Source organism: Anguilla rostrata, chromosome 18, assembly GCF_018555375.3.
Source record: "Anguilla rostrata isolate EN2019 chromosome 18, ASM1855537v3, whole genome shotgun sequence".
Taxonomy (NCBI): Eukaryota; Metazoa; Chordata; class Actinopteri; order Anguilliformes; family Anguillidae; genus Anguilla; species Anguilla rostrata.
Window position 1 is genome coordinate 16,239,498 of NC_057950.1, and position 15,511 is coordinate 16,255,008.

Consider the following 15,511-nt stretch of genomic DNA (forward strand, 5'->3'; position numbering starts at 1 on the left):
TAACCCCTCACAGACTCCTGGGTTCATTAATATAGCAATTTAGCGCGGAGGATTGTTGTCACCTTGTATCGCAATCACAAAAGCAAAGTCACCGCATTTATGATGGTCAACTACATGGAAAGGGCAGGCTGTCACCACCTTGATAAATTGATTATCAAATTGATTTCAACAAAATGTTACCCGTGAACGAAGCAGCATCAACAATGAGGAGGAACACCGATCACTGCATGGAAAGTGAAACTGACACTATGATTTACAACCATATTAATTATCCCCATTCTCATTTGCATTCGACCGGTTAGAACAATTATTTCACCCCTGAAATTAACAGGGGAGCATATTGTACATTTATTTCCCCATTTAGATTTTTAGGATCTTTATATTGAAAGATACAGTATCCAATTGCATACCAGCATTATCCAATGGCACGGACAAACAATTCAGTATATTGAATAAAGTTTAGATCAACAATAGCTCCATCCGCAGATCTGGACCCTGCATCTGGGCCCTGTTTCACAGAGCACGATTACTGAGTTAGTTGGAGGACTGCACTGAGAACATCCTGTAACCCTCCCAAATCTGGAACAAGAGAGATGTTCCTGGTTTTTCTCAGGACAGTTATCCAGCTAACTCAGTAATCCTGCTTCGTGAAATACCCCCCTGCAGGCTGAAGCCTGGTTTACCTCACTGTGTTTATGAGCAAGCCATTAGCTCCTCCCACCAACACACCAGGCCCCCACAGGCTAACGCTGGTCATCAGTGAGTGATGCGCCTGCAGCTTGCAGGCAAGCGCATCGCAGGAATGCATGCGCATCAGCTGCAGGACTCCTGGAGTGAGGGCACAGGGAGCACAGCACAGGCGCAAGAGGCAGGAATAAAAGGAGAAATAATAAAGAGGACGAAGGACAGTGGCCTGGATTCAATTAACACTTTAGCTTAAGCTTGCAATTATATGCCAGCCATCCTTATATTCTTCACAACGTTTATTGGCAAGTTCATCAATCCCCAAAATGAACTTGCCAAACTGTGTTTGTAAAGAAAAAAAGTGCAATTACTTGCAGGTCAAAAAGCATTTTAGTTAAGCTAAAGCGTTGATTGAATCCAGGCCTCTGAGTAGTTTTGTGTCAAAGCCAGAAACATCAGGTACAGAATATCAGTGCTTAATTCCAGAGGCACAGATATTCTGCATGAAAGCTGTGTTCTGTGCTTGAAGAATCGATTAGGATAATCTAGCTAACTAAGGTAAGGAATGCCTACAGTTTTATTTGTTAATACGTACTAAATAGGTCTACTCTGCGCACAATAAAGGATAAAACATCTAGGATAACATTAAAAAAACAAACAAATGGCTCTGTTTATTCCAAAACAAGGAGACAGAGTGATTAATTCCATGAAAATATGACCGTAGTTCTTATGATAAGTGATGAGATAAATCACTGTTAGGTAGATCATTGAAAGAGGTAGGAAGATGATACCTCTTTCAAATGATCCAAGATCTCATTAACATTCGGCCTAAGATCAATATGTAGCAATGCATAAATATCTGAATGAAAATGTAATTCCAATGAGTATGAGGTGTTCTAGACCAATGGTTCTGAAACAGGAGTACATGGACATCAAACCTACTTGAATGAGGAAATAATTTTGTGTGATTTATATGACAATAAAAAACTAAACTATATAAAATAAATGTATGTTAAATGTAAGTGCTTCTACATCTTGAGAGAGATTACACACCTCATATTCAGGCCATGGGGGTATCCTGGGCATAAAGTTCACACCTACAGCTCAAGGCAATCCTAAATATGAATATAATTAGCAGCAGCTGGTGGTGTCTGTCTCCTCTCCTCTGAAGCCAGGAGGAAGCTTACATTAAGGTGTTATCATCCAGGTTAGCGTACATCTGTATGCTTTATGGCTACGGTAAGGGTAATGATGTGCTCATGTCTGCCACAACAGGTGTTTGTGTTTGAATGAATGTATATTTAAGAGGACACTTTACATGACAACATTTTTGACACTCAAAATCCCAATACAAATTAGCATGTCTCTTGTGACTGTTTGCATACCTACTTAAAACAGCAAGACCCACAATTATTATCACAATTTCATAAATTATTGTTATCTTTGTTGCGTGCGGCTACTGTACATACACGACATGGCTAAAAGTATGTGGACAACCCTTCTAATTAGTGGGTTTGGCTACTTCAGCTACACCCCCAACATACAGTCATACAATCTCCATAGACAAACATTGCCAGTAGAATTGGTTGTACTGAAAAGTGACTCTATGACTTTCAACGTGTCACTGTCATATGATGCCACTTTTCTAACAATCAGTTCGTCAGATTTCTGCCCTGCTAGGGCAGCCCGGGTCAACTGTAAGTGCTGTTATTGTGAAGTGGAAATGTCTAGAAGCAACAGCAGCTCAGCCGCAAAGCGGAAGGCCACACAAGCTCACAGAACAGAACCGTTGAGTGCTGAAGTACGTAGCGCATAAAAATCATCTGTTCTCACATGGCAACACTCACTACCATTTCCAAACTGCCTCTGGAAGCAATGTCAGCACAACAACTGTTTATCGGGGGTTTCATGAAATGGGTGTCCATGGTTGAGCAGCCACATTCAAGCCTACAGTCACTAAAGCACACTGCCATTGGACTCTGGAGCAGTGGAAACGCGTTCTCTGGAGTTATGAATCACACTCTACTATCTGGCAGTCTAACGGACAAATGGGTTTGGTGAATGCCATGAGAATGTTATCTGCCTGAATGCATAGTGCCTACTGTAAAGACTGGTGGAGGTGGAATAATGGTCTAGGGCTGTTTTTAATGGTGTGGGCTAGGTCCCTTAGTTCCAGTGCAGGGGAATCTTAATGCTACAGCATACAATGACATTTTAAAGAAATGTGTGCTTCCAACTTTGTGGCAATAGTTTGGGGAAGGCCTGTTTCAGCATGACAATGCCCTTGTGCACAATGCAAGGTCCATAAAGAAATGGTTTGCCGAGTTTGGTGTGGAAGAACTTGACTGGACTGCACAGAGCCTGACCTCAACCCCATCGACCACCTTTGGGATGAACTGGAACGCAGACTGCGAGCCAGGCCTTATCGGCCTTATCGCCCAACATCAGTGCCCGACCTCACTAATGCTCTTGCGGCTGAATGGAAGCAAATCACCGCCGTCACGTTCCAAAATCTAGTGGAAAGCCTCCCCAGAAGCGTGATAGCAGCAAAGGGGGAACAAAAAAGACAAACAAGTAGGCCTATACGCTACTATTTAGCATGTTTCACAAAGTGTATTGAACAATGTAAGTACGGTTCCAGTGAACACACTACACTACATTACCACAGGTACTTGAAGATATATTTTAATTGCTTTGCACTAAGCATGACCCCCATTATTTCAGAAGGAAGTATCCACTGATGCACATTTCTCCACATTCCAATATACATGAGTCCTACTCGAATTTCTAAATGACAATGAAATACAGTAGAGCTCAACAGAGCTTACTGCATCAGCAGCCCCGCATATGCTAATACGACCGCCATTCTGACACCTAATATAAATGTCTTGACGCTTAATGCCTCTGAATACATTCAATTTTACTTATGTGCACCAAGTATTAGGGTATTTTATGTTTTCAGAGACCAGTATAGCTTAGCCAAAGCCATTCATCACTGAATGAGTGTAAAACAGAATGTAAAATGGGTATGCTGTTCTTGCACTTGATATGCACCAGCATTGCACAGTTGCACTATATTTAGGCGGCACTTGGATATATGTGAATGCCAAATTTGCCCAATCTGAGTCATTGCCATTTTCAAGTCAAGCGACATCATTATTTCCTTTTCTGTAAAATGTGTTTTCCCATATTTTTTCTTCACTGACATTTGAATTCTTTCAATAAACCGTCAGAGGGACCATATTTCAGCGGCATATCTAACCTCGGGGCTTGAAGTGACTGAAGCTCTAAAGCTGTCTCATTTAAACAAATGTAATGACAGAGGAAACCTCTGTCAATCTCAGTGCTAATAAAATACAGCCAGATTTTCGGCTTGAAATCAATATTTTCCTGAGAACTTAAAGGGAATAAAGAAAAAATAATGTGCAGTTCAATTTATGATTCTTGGGTCAAACTAGCATTTAAAAATCCCAACACTTTTCAGTCTTCTCTGGCAAATATTGATGATTTATTTATGGGAATGATTTGCATACTTTTATTTGGATCTAATTGTATTATTATTATTATTATTGTTGTTGTTGTTGTTGTTATTGATGATGATGACAATGACATTCATTCATTCATTCATTCATGCTGCTCTTAAGGCCCCGGGTTCAAAGTTCTTACCAGTAACCCCATAAAACATAATGAATCAATAAAAAGTAACAGACAGTAATAAGACAAAAATATCCAGCGTGTTAAAAAGGACCATATTTGACCATAGCAAATATAATGAAAGTTCAGAGCAGCGAAATATAAACTTGAGCATCATTGGTCACATTGCTTGTTTGACAGTGAAAGACAAATATGATTGTTTGCTTATGGGTTTCCACTATCTGGTTCTGGAAGTAGGTTATTCCTTTCAGGTAATGTATAATTGACATTTATTTTGCCACTATCACATTCTGAGAAGGGGGATAATTTCCTTGGTGCACATACAATCATCACATAACTGTAAATATTTAAACTTCTGCACATGGCATGCACTATAATTCAAAAGACAACAATCTTACCCCATCTGTCAAGATTTGCACAACAAAAACTGATGTTGCGAAATTCTTAATGTGGTTATTTTTAGACAATCAACACTCTGGCAGTCATAGAAAAGCAAAATGGAGGTGGAATCTGGTAGCTTACCATACAGAAGGTGCTTCTGTGCCACTGATCTCCAGGAAGTCATATCTGTCCTCCAGCTGGAAGTCAGCAAAGATAAGAGCAATAGTGTCCCCCGGTTCAGCCAGGATGCTCCAGGTGCAGTCCGCATTGTTCTCATATTCAGAAGGGAAGTGAGGGCTGGTTATGGTGCCAGTCGTCCCCCTCAAAGTCCCTCCACACGCACCTTCAGCTGAGGAAAAATAAAAGGGTGGAGTCCTTTCTCAAAATGCTCCTTGGGCTTCAGATTCAATGCACACGATACAAGACACCACTGTCACAGTGAGACAGAATTCTGTTGGCAAATGTAAAACTGCACTGTAAAAAGAAGCCTTTAATTCACAGGTGCGATAGGACAAAACTCTTCTTAACCTTGTACTTTCATCAGCGTGTGCTAGTCCACCTCTTTACAAACTGCTTTCCCCTTCTGCTTAATGCACAGGAAATTGTTCATTTATTGATACATTGAAATAGTGATGCCAAGCTGTGCACTTAATGGAATGGAATGAACAGCATGGTACCAAGAATCACATGGCAAGTATTTACACAGAATGTAGAATGTGACAAGATGCCTCATGATCATACAACATTGATATTCTAAGTGTTGTGGTACAGGAAAGGGACCTGCAGAGTGCTATCTTTGAAGGTTGTACATCGATATGATGTATAGCTTGTATTCTTCTTCTGGTTACAATAGATGATGGGTTCTAAATTTTTTATGAGGGGGGCATTTGCTAACCATAGTAGTGGTCACATTGATCTTATTACTTATGTAACCAAGGGGCTTATGTCAGGGACAGGCATTTATCACTGCAGTTAGATGGCAGCGGTGGTGCTTTGCATTTCAGCTTTGCATAATTCAGTCTAGATTTTATCTATTTATCTGCACTCATTAAATTTCACATTGTCAAACCTGGGCTTTCCTGTAGATGTGAACAACTTCAATTTAATTATTGCTAAAATTAGAATTTGACTCCTTTAAACTTTTTAAGTGTAGACCTTTTTATTTTATCATTTTACCTTTTTTTCTCTTCGACATATTATGAGAGAGTATGTTAGTGAGGACAATTTTATCATGAGCCAGGGAAAGCAAAATATACCCTGTGAGTGGTATAAATATATACCTCTGGCTAAAGCAGTACTGCAAGGCTTGACCTTTATCAAAATAATTCTTAAATTTGAATTTGTTTTACTAAAATATAAGATCCAGTTTTTTAAAGACGTGCAGATTTGTAATCCTGCATGAACACAAATTAGGTTTATGCTGTTTTACAGTCATGTACTGGCAGTTACACATTTAATTTATGCTTCTGTATTGGAAGGCAACAAGCAGGCATCAAACTATTAGTAATCGGATTACATGTAAATAAATGAATAAAATGCTGAATTTACTAGACTGCCAATAGAACCATGTCAACTTTTTTTCTTTTATGAATTTGGCACCCAAAGCAGGGCTGAGCATATCCAATTTCCATCCCAATTTTGAATGGTCATTCATCTGTAACTATAGCAGCATACATTACACAAACCCCACTGGCAATTCGGGAGAGTGTAGACATCCACAGTTCTCCTCCTTAACCTGTGGTGTCGCCAACCACTTCTTTTCACACCGCAGACTACAGCTGTGCTTTCATAGTGGAGTCAGAGGAAGACTTTTCATATGCGGCTTAGACTGCAATCTATGGGCACCAGATCGACTAGCAGGGGTTGCTAGATAACGATGAATGCAGAACCCCACCCAACTGAGCCCTTCCATTCCCTGGGTGATGCAATCACCATTTGTGTGTCACCTTATGGAGCTACCAGCCAGAGTCAGCACCGGCACAGTGTGGATTCGATTCAAGGCCATGTGGCTCTTCCATACAACATAGTAACCGAAAAAGCAATCAAGCAGCCACATTGTCAACATTTAAGCTTTTCTGAAATATGACATTTTATATGTAATAGACATAGTATGCAAACAAATTTGGCTTGATGACTTATTCAGTTTCTTTTAATTTTACAATTGTTCAATTTTTTCTTGTTTTAATTCAGCTATATTTGGCTGCGTTTCTTTCTGAACTACTGTAATACTGAATAAAAGCACTCAGGATTATCTTTTGAATATTTGTTTTTCAAAAAACTTCTTGGGTACTCTATTTTTACAACATAATAACTTATTTCTCTTTGAAGTGTCTTGGCATATTTCGTAAAGCAGATTCTTCTCTCAAACTTTTGGATAAGGATTCCCCCCCCGCCCCCCCCCCCCCCCCCCCCCAACAGAGGGGAATGCTCACTCAACTTTTCCTTTTTATTGCAATGAATTTACACTGCATGTCAAGACTAATTTATTTACCTCACACCACTTACCATTCATACATATTTGTATTCAAAGTTGTACTGAGCCCCAAAGTTGCTTAAATCCCCATCTTAAAAGAATTGACTCACATAACATTAAAAACCCCAGAGGTGACAGAGGTGGGTTTAGACTTTCCAAAATATTTTGAATGTGACTAACAGATCCGGATGTGTATTGCCTCCAGTAGGGAAGGTTAACAAATAGTGCCAAAAAATTTCAAGCACGTTGGTTCAAATTTTCTTCACCATGAAATTAGAAGTTTTAAGGAAAGGAATTTTTATGCCAACCATCTCCCTTGAACAGCACAGCCACCCCCAACTCAGCTCTTTAATGAACAGGAATGTTTCTTGTGTTTTTCTACAATACTTTTGAATTTTGTACTGTTTTCACCGAAAATGGATTAAGATATTTCCAAGTCAAGCTTATGTATGTTGTTTGTAATTTTAACACTGTTACTGCACAGAATATGTCCAGTATATGGAAATTTGTAAGGACAGGGCTGATGGATAACTAAATGTGAAAAGAGAAATGGCAAAAAAGGACAAAAAACAAATATGCTGTCATTTTCTTTCAACCATATTCAAAACATAATTGAGCATATTATTATCTAAGTTATTAGTGAAATTTCCCACTTGTCTTCACCCTTTCATAAGATATTTTAAAAGGAGCATGAGAAGGTTTCCATGTCAGTGTTTTTGAGGTTTGTGTTCAAGCCACCGAAATAAAGTGAAAGCCAGAGGAAAGATCTCCTGGATCATTTACAGTACATAAAATACAGAAGTGCCCCCGTTAAAATGATGCACAAATATCCTTTGTTGGCACTTGAATCTGCAAAGAAACAGATTCTTAATATGCAAGTGTGTCTGACAACCGGAAACCTGGGACAATATATTTATGGTGACAGTTTTCCATTATCTGTGTACGTGGCTGAGAGACTCCTTCAAACCTTTCAGTGCCAGAAAAGCGGAACAAATCCAGTAGTTGCTTCTCAGCCACAAGATTAAAAGTACTTCCAAGTCACATTCATAAGCACCCCTCTTTCCACTTCAACCACGTTACTGTTTAAAAGACATTCCAATATGAGTCACAACCTTTCAAACACAGGAGGAAATTTGGTGTCATGGTTGTCAGACCACAAATCTTGCAGGGTAAATAAACATGCGGTTGTTAATCATTCCAAAGTACTTTTTTTCCCCCACAAAAAAAGAAAAAAGAAATACCAGAGCACACATATTCTGTGAAAGGGGGGAAAAAAAGAAAAAAAAAAACTCAAAGCATTCCAAGTAATATCCAAAAAAAAAAAATTTGTTTTGGAAAGGCCCTTCAGTATAATTTTTTTCTGAAAGCTTCACATAGACCTTTACGTCACATGTCACAGCTTAATTTATTTATTTATTTTTCTGTGACTACAATAACTATGCAAAATAACATTTATTTTCATTAGTAACTGGTATGCTATGGTTGTTAAATGCCCAGAGTGCTGATTCTATTCTATCAAGGACTACCATTTCAATTTGTGTAGTGCTTCTGGAGTACTGGAACTGTAAAGACACCTACACCTACTGTAGGTTCAGATATCAGATATGTATCGAGTACTTCAGTTGCATAACACACCTTATAGATTAATTTCATACCTGCCATTCATGTAGTTGTAATGATCATATGAAGCTCATCAGTAATGCTTGTGTATTCCTTCAAATGATATTTGTCTTTCTCCTCCAAGGTCCTTATGTGAATTTCTCACATGGTTCTGTTGGGGATGATAAGGTGCAGGCAGTCTGCACTTTTTCTGCACCAATGAGTGAACACAGTTCCTTTATGGTATGTGATTCTAAGGCCATCCCTCAGTCACTATGGAGACAGCTAGGGAATCCATAGTGGATTGTGAACTTCTCTCAAAATGCCTAGGCAATGATATTTTCTTTCTGATGTCTGGTTGGTACTGTTACTGCAAACTTGGTAAAGTAGTTGGTAACAACCAGCATGTTCCTTGTGTCATAGCAAACAAGTTCAAGAGATAGTTAGTCCATGCACATCAGTTGTAGTGTGTCAGTTGTCAGTATGTTCATGGGGGTAGCTTTCTGGGGTTTGATTTTCCTCTCACATGTTTCTTCAACAATCTCGGCCATTCTGGGCAAATAAAATCTGGCACATGTCAAGTTGAGTGCAAGCTCATATCCTACTGTAAATTGCCAACAAAGTCATGTATACCCCTCAGGGTCTGCTTTCTGGGAGGATGAGCTGATGGACTATATTGTCATGGTCTCCTATACAGTACTTCATCCCTAAGCTCAAGATTTTTCCACACCTTAAGGAACAGTTTGACCTTAGGTTATTCATGGATCAGTTCTTTGAAATTCAGTTTCTGTGTCTCCTCCAGGAACGAAATGACTCTCTTGAGGGATGGGTCTTCCCTTTGGAACCTGCACCTGTCTTCCTTCGTCATACCAAGTACTGTAAAGTGCCTTGTCCTGATGAACAGAACTGTTAGATATTGATGAGGCATCTAAAGCCACAGACTCAGTGAGAGCAGGAGGTTCTGTCATACCAAGGCATTTAAGTGAAACAACACAGTGGCACTGACATACAGCAGATACCACATCATTGGAGACCACTCCCACATCATTACTCAAGACCTTTTCAGGTCTTCAATTCTCTATCTCTCTCCCTAGGGTAAACACCATCTTCCTGAGATGGATCCTGGAGTTGCCTGGACAGACCATCTGCATCCTAATTTGCATGCCCTGCTTGGTATTTCATATTGAAATTGTAAGTTGAAAAGGCAGCTAACTAATGGCGTTCAGCTGTGTCCAACTTAGTGGAGGTAAGTACATAAGTATTGCGTTATTATCAGTCAGAACAGTGAATTCTGACCCATACAGATAACGACTGAACACAAACCGCTCACTTCAGGATGAAGTATTCTAGCCAGAGATAGTTTCTCTTGTCTTGAATAGCCCTCGGCTGTAACTTTACACCTTATTCCTGACAGAGGACAGCTCCAAGACCTTCTCAACAGGCATCTGTGTGTAAAACCTAGGGTAACTTCGGGTCTACGAATGCAAGAATTGGTGCTGATGTCAACTTCTCAATGAGTGTCCTAAAGGTGGATTTGCAATCAGTGGTCCACACCTGGCCAAAAGGCAACCGAGAATTCACAGAGCTTCTGGGGTGCACTCTCTGTAACATTGAACATCTTATCCCACTTTCTGGGGGGATTATGTCCAGCTTTAAGTTCAGGGGCTTGGCTTCAACAAAGCACCAAAAATAACCAGTGAAGACCACAAATCACTCAGTTCCTCTCTGTTTGAAGCATGAGGCCAATCCCTTTGAGCAGAGATCTTATCAGGGTCAGTGAGAACCCTTTGAGCATCCACATCATGGCCCAGATATTTCACAGAGGACTATGAAAAAGTGACACTTCTCGGGAGACAGTTTTAAACCATAACCATTGAGGCAGAGCAACACTTTCATGAACCTGGCCTCATGTTCCTCAAGTGTTTCTGAGAAAGCAATCAGGTCATCCAAGAACACAAACACTTCATTCATATGTAGGTCTTCTACACACTTTTCCATTTACCCTCTAGGTTCCAGGCTTATTCCCCCCATTTTTTGGGGCCCTTTGATTTAATAGCATGTTTGGTCTTTGGTATATGTAGACTGCACTCTAAAGTGTCGCAGTTTTTTCTCACCCTGTGTGTTATTTTAACATAGATTCATGTTAGGAGACTGGAAAATGGACACAGAAATTTACACTTTTAATTTACAAATATTACAATGAGAGGGGACGGGGAGAGTCACTATCTCTACTTCAGCTAAGAAAGATTCTGCTTCCCACTGAATGTGAATCTGGGCTTTTCCAAGAACAAATGTTCTCACATTTCATTATTATTATTACTGAGACTTACAATTGAACAAGTAATGAGAGCAATGTAACCAAAATATTTCATCTCTAAATTTTGTAATTTGTAATATCATGTATAAAATATCAACACAATTGCTCTGAAATGTACTATTGAACTAGTTAGTAAACAGCCAAACAAATCAAATATTCTACCTCTAAATGTTTACAATTCCAGTTGATGCACACAAAATGATAGGCTTTATCACGCAAACAAAACATAAACAAAACAACTCAAATATATTATCTCGAAAAGTTTCATATCGTCCCAAGTTTCAGGGCACCGAAAAAGTGAGAGCACATGCACCTGTTCATGCACCTTTTCTGTTTGCACTTTCTGATTGTAATTATACTAAATATACATTTTTGTTAGACTATATTGTCCAATACTTTTTATGCAGAGTGCACTTAGCACCTTTTTATTGCAACTAGAATCCAGCTCATCTCCAAATGCACAAAAGTATAGTGATTTTTATTTTCATTTCACAAACAGTAATTAAATAAATGTACATAGAATAGGTTTAGTCTGTCTTCACAAAAAATTTCATTACAGGCGATAAATAAAACTAAACCTAAATAAATATTTCTCTGATTCTCATTTAGCATTTCTGTCCAAACATGTGTGTCCAGCACCTGTTGGGTAGTCATTTTCTACCCAAGAGTAAAAGAATAGGAAAGAAAATGCCTGGCTTGTATATGTCTGCATCTTGCATTTCCTGGATACGTGGGTGGCTTAAAGGCTGCTGCCGGCTTCCTGCATGACATCCCTCAAATTTCTTTGTCCCACAGCAGATCTGCAGCCAGCAAAAACTGACTGTCTGAGATGAAAGGAGCTGGCCTCTTTAGGAAGTTAGTTTGCATCAAACAGAGGAAAACTTCCCTCCAATAGGCTCGTCGATAGAAAATACTCTTTTTCGTTTAGCAACAAAGCAGAGGACTGTATTTGTAGTCACGAGGCTTTGCTTTACAGTGCAATTTAAAGTAAATTTCAACATGAAACAAGCAAAGTTATTAAACATTAAATGCCATCACCCATTTTTTCATGTATGTAGTATACCACCAATGTTTAAACACTGGAAAGTACTGGGAGTGTTTGTCACACATTGGGGCATCCTGTTGAATGAGATTATATTTTAAATCATTTTTGTTTTTCATAGTCATTAAAATGTATAATCCACATACCAGTCTCAATGGCTTTGAATCAATTACTTGAAGTTGGTCAAAATTGTTTATTTGGCAATATTCTGATTAAGGGAAATTATGAACTCAATTGTAATTCAATATACTTCAAATATTGTATATAACAATAGTGATTTAATACCAGAAACAAGTTAAATCCTTGAGTATTGTGCTTAATATTTTTTTTAGTCAATGGCATTTCATTGAGTGTTTTAGAAGAGAAAAGGCTAACATCACATTTCCAGTATAAAGCCCAAAGGAATGTTTCTTACCTCTGCAAAATGGAGCAGGGAAGTCCCATGATGCCCCACTTCCTGGGCTCACTATGCAAGTGAGCACTGCATGGCCCTCCAGGATATATCCCATCATGCAGCTGTAACGGATTTTGTCACCGATGTTGTATCTTGACCCATGAATGATTCCCTTAGGTATCAACCCTGGGTTACCACATGTGTGACTTGGCAGCACTGTGAACACAAGGACAAGAAATAGACAGAAGACGCAAGTTAACTATCTTTACATTTTCATTATAACGCTAGCTATTTTTGCAACTTCATGGTTTCATTCAAGCAAAACATTCAATTCAATACTAAGTGCACATATGTTTAAAAATCTCTCCAGAATGTAAAATAAGATCAGACAAGATGAGTCCAAAATTATCCCGTGTTTGAAATGACGGAGAATAAAAGTCTGTGTTGTTTTGTCATGGCTACTGGTAATCTGAATTACTTTTAACAAAGGAAGGAATTTAAACATTCTTCTTGTTTTTGACATAAACAAGTCCCTAAAGTAAGTATGGGATACAAAGGTCTATAACTAAGTTGTATTCATTTTGAAGTTAGAAAACATTCATGACATGACAGATGCATTACAAAGAGTCAACCCCCAGGGGCAATGTCTGATCACTGCTGCATCCTGTCAACTCAGAAACACAGGTGTCAAAACAAAGTTACCTGCTAGATAAATCAGCCTTTGGGACTGCACTGGCTTTCAAAAAGAGGAGAATGCTCTAATTGTAAAAAGTTTTTAAATTAGTCCTCAAGGCACAGAATGGTATTTAAGCAGACATTGCCATGTGCGTATTAAACATTTTATATGAACATACATTCTCGCCTGTGATTTGTCAGCATAACTTGGAGTGGTCTATGCTTGTGGATACTGATTGTAATTGAAGCAATTCTCAATGCAATGGCCATCTCACACAAGCATCTCAAGACTGCAGAGTCTTAAAAAGAACTGCACACAATATGTCTATGTTAATGCAGTCATCATTAATGCAGTTATTTAAAAAACATTTCCTTCTTTATATACCTGTTTCATAAATGTATTGATCAATAAAAGTAGACATGAGCATATAAAGGCCAACTCATCATTGTTTGATGCTTGGTGTGCAAACAGCGATGATGAATAAATCTACAGCACACAAACAACAAGATTTCAGAGGCTCACACTCACATTGGCTGAAGGCAAATCACATCACTTAACATTTTGAATTGAGAGCAATATGCCTTGATACCAAGTGCAAAGAGTTTAACATCAAGTTTGCTACACATGAATGCACTGGGTGGAAAGTAGCTGTGTGCTTAATATTGTCATGAGCTAGACCCTCTAAGAAACTATGCCCATCTGATTAGGGCTGAGTTATGATCAACAGATAACTATATTTGTTTTTTTTATGCAGGAAGAAAAAAAAAAGTTACTGTGTTTTTGAAGAAAGGATGTGAGAAGCTCTTGGCTTTGGTAGAATACATGAGGCTTTTCCCTCTCGCACATAGATCATGGAACGTACAGAGACTGTAGAAAAATTGTTGAAAAGCAGCTTTCAATCAACTCAAGAAACTGCATGGGGTCAAAAGACATGTGCTTCCTGCAATGACGAGAAATCAGAGGCAGCCATCTTCTGCTGAACGAGGACATACGGCCCCTCTGGCAGGAGACACTACATCTACAAAATGAATACCACCAGGGAGAACCCAGCCTTCAGAAGCACATTCAGCCCCCCTCAGGGGCCCAGCTCACAGTCTTTATAATAAAATATTCATAATAATGCCTTGCATTTGTATAGCACCTTCCTCACACTCAAAGAACTTTACAGTGGTGAGGGGGAAACTCTCCTCAACCACCGCCACTGTTTAACACCCACCTCGGTAATGCATGGATTCCATTCTTCACCAGAACACTCACCACACGTCCGCTGATGTCGAGATGCAGAGAATGCTTTTTTTTTTTTACCAATTAAATTGGCGATGATTAGATGGCAGGTTGAGAATTTAGCTAGGACACCGGGGAACCCCCTACACTTTATGACCATAGTGAGCTAGGACCTTGGTTTAATGTCTCATCCGCAGGATCTCCTAATACACAGGATCCCCATCACTGCACTGGGGTTTATTTCACCAGAGGGAAGATTGCCACTGACTGATTGACACCACATCCAGCAACAACTTTGTTTTCCTAGGATGTCTCCCATTCAAGCAATAACCGTGCCCACAGCTTTTGCCATACGCAGGAGCGGGGTGCATGGTGGCAAAGCTGCTGAGAACCAAGTAAATGTACACCTTTAACACAAACCAGTAAATGCTACAGAAACAGCAAGGAACAGTATGCCAGAAAAAGGGACAATTTGTCCCTTTCTTTAAGAAAAAGGGACAATTTGTCAATGGTTGTGACAAGTACGTGAAATGGCATCAATGCCAAAAGTTCTGGGAATTATCAACAAGCAATATGTTGTAAGAACAAGCCAAAACATTGAGAGAGTGTCTCTTAAAATGTTAGACCTTGAAAGGCAACAAACTGTTCTTTGATTGAAAACATGTTTTTCAATCAAAGAAAAAGGAAAAATACACTGCATCAGATGGAACAGCAGAGCCAAGGTAAATGCTGAAAATATCTATAATCTGAAAGTTTTCAAATATTTTTGTATTTACTGTTCTTGTTTGTAAAGTAAAAGAACGAGACCTTATTTATTAGTGCTTTAAGTAACTAATGTTGCTAAAATGCTCCTTCATGGATAACATGTCACATACCTTATTTTACCGTTTCACACAGTCAAACTTATCACACTGGCAGCCAAACTACCGCAGTCATATTGAATTTGCAGCCTCCCCCTCTGTCAAACTCAAGTACATCAAATTTGGTAAAATGCAATAGTATCCACATGTTATGTTTCTACATTTCTATATGCAATATTCAGCAATGAATGCACCGTATAAATCAGC

The 15,511-nt window shown here is 39.0% G+C and overlaps 1 protein-coding gene across 1 annotated transcript in view; it reads right to left on the minus strand.

Moving 5' to 3' along the window:
* Nucleotides 1–15,511, minus strand: part of csmd1a (CUB and Sushi multiple domains 1a) — a 499,342-nt gene that overhangs the window by 180,802 nt on the left and 303,029 nt on the right. Inside the window, exons 4-5 of the mRNA XM_064317365.1 lie at nt 12,566–12,760; nt 4,861–5,068 (exon numbers count right to left, since the gene is read on the minus strand). Of these exons, the coding sequence (XP_064173435.1) occupies nt 4,861–5,068; nt 12,566–12,760 (403 nt within the window). The remainder of the gene's footprint in view (nt 1–4,860; nt 5,069–12,565; nt 12,761–15,511) is intronic.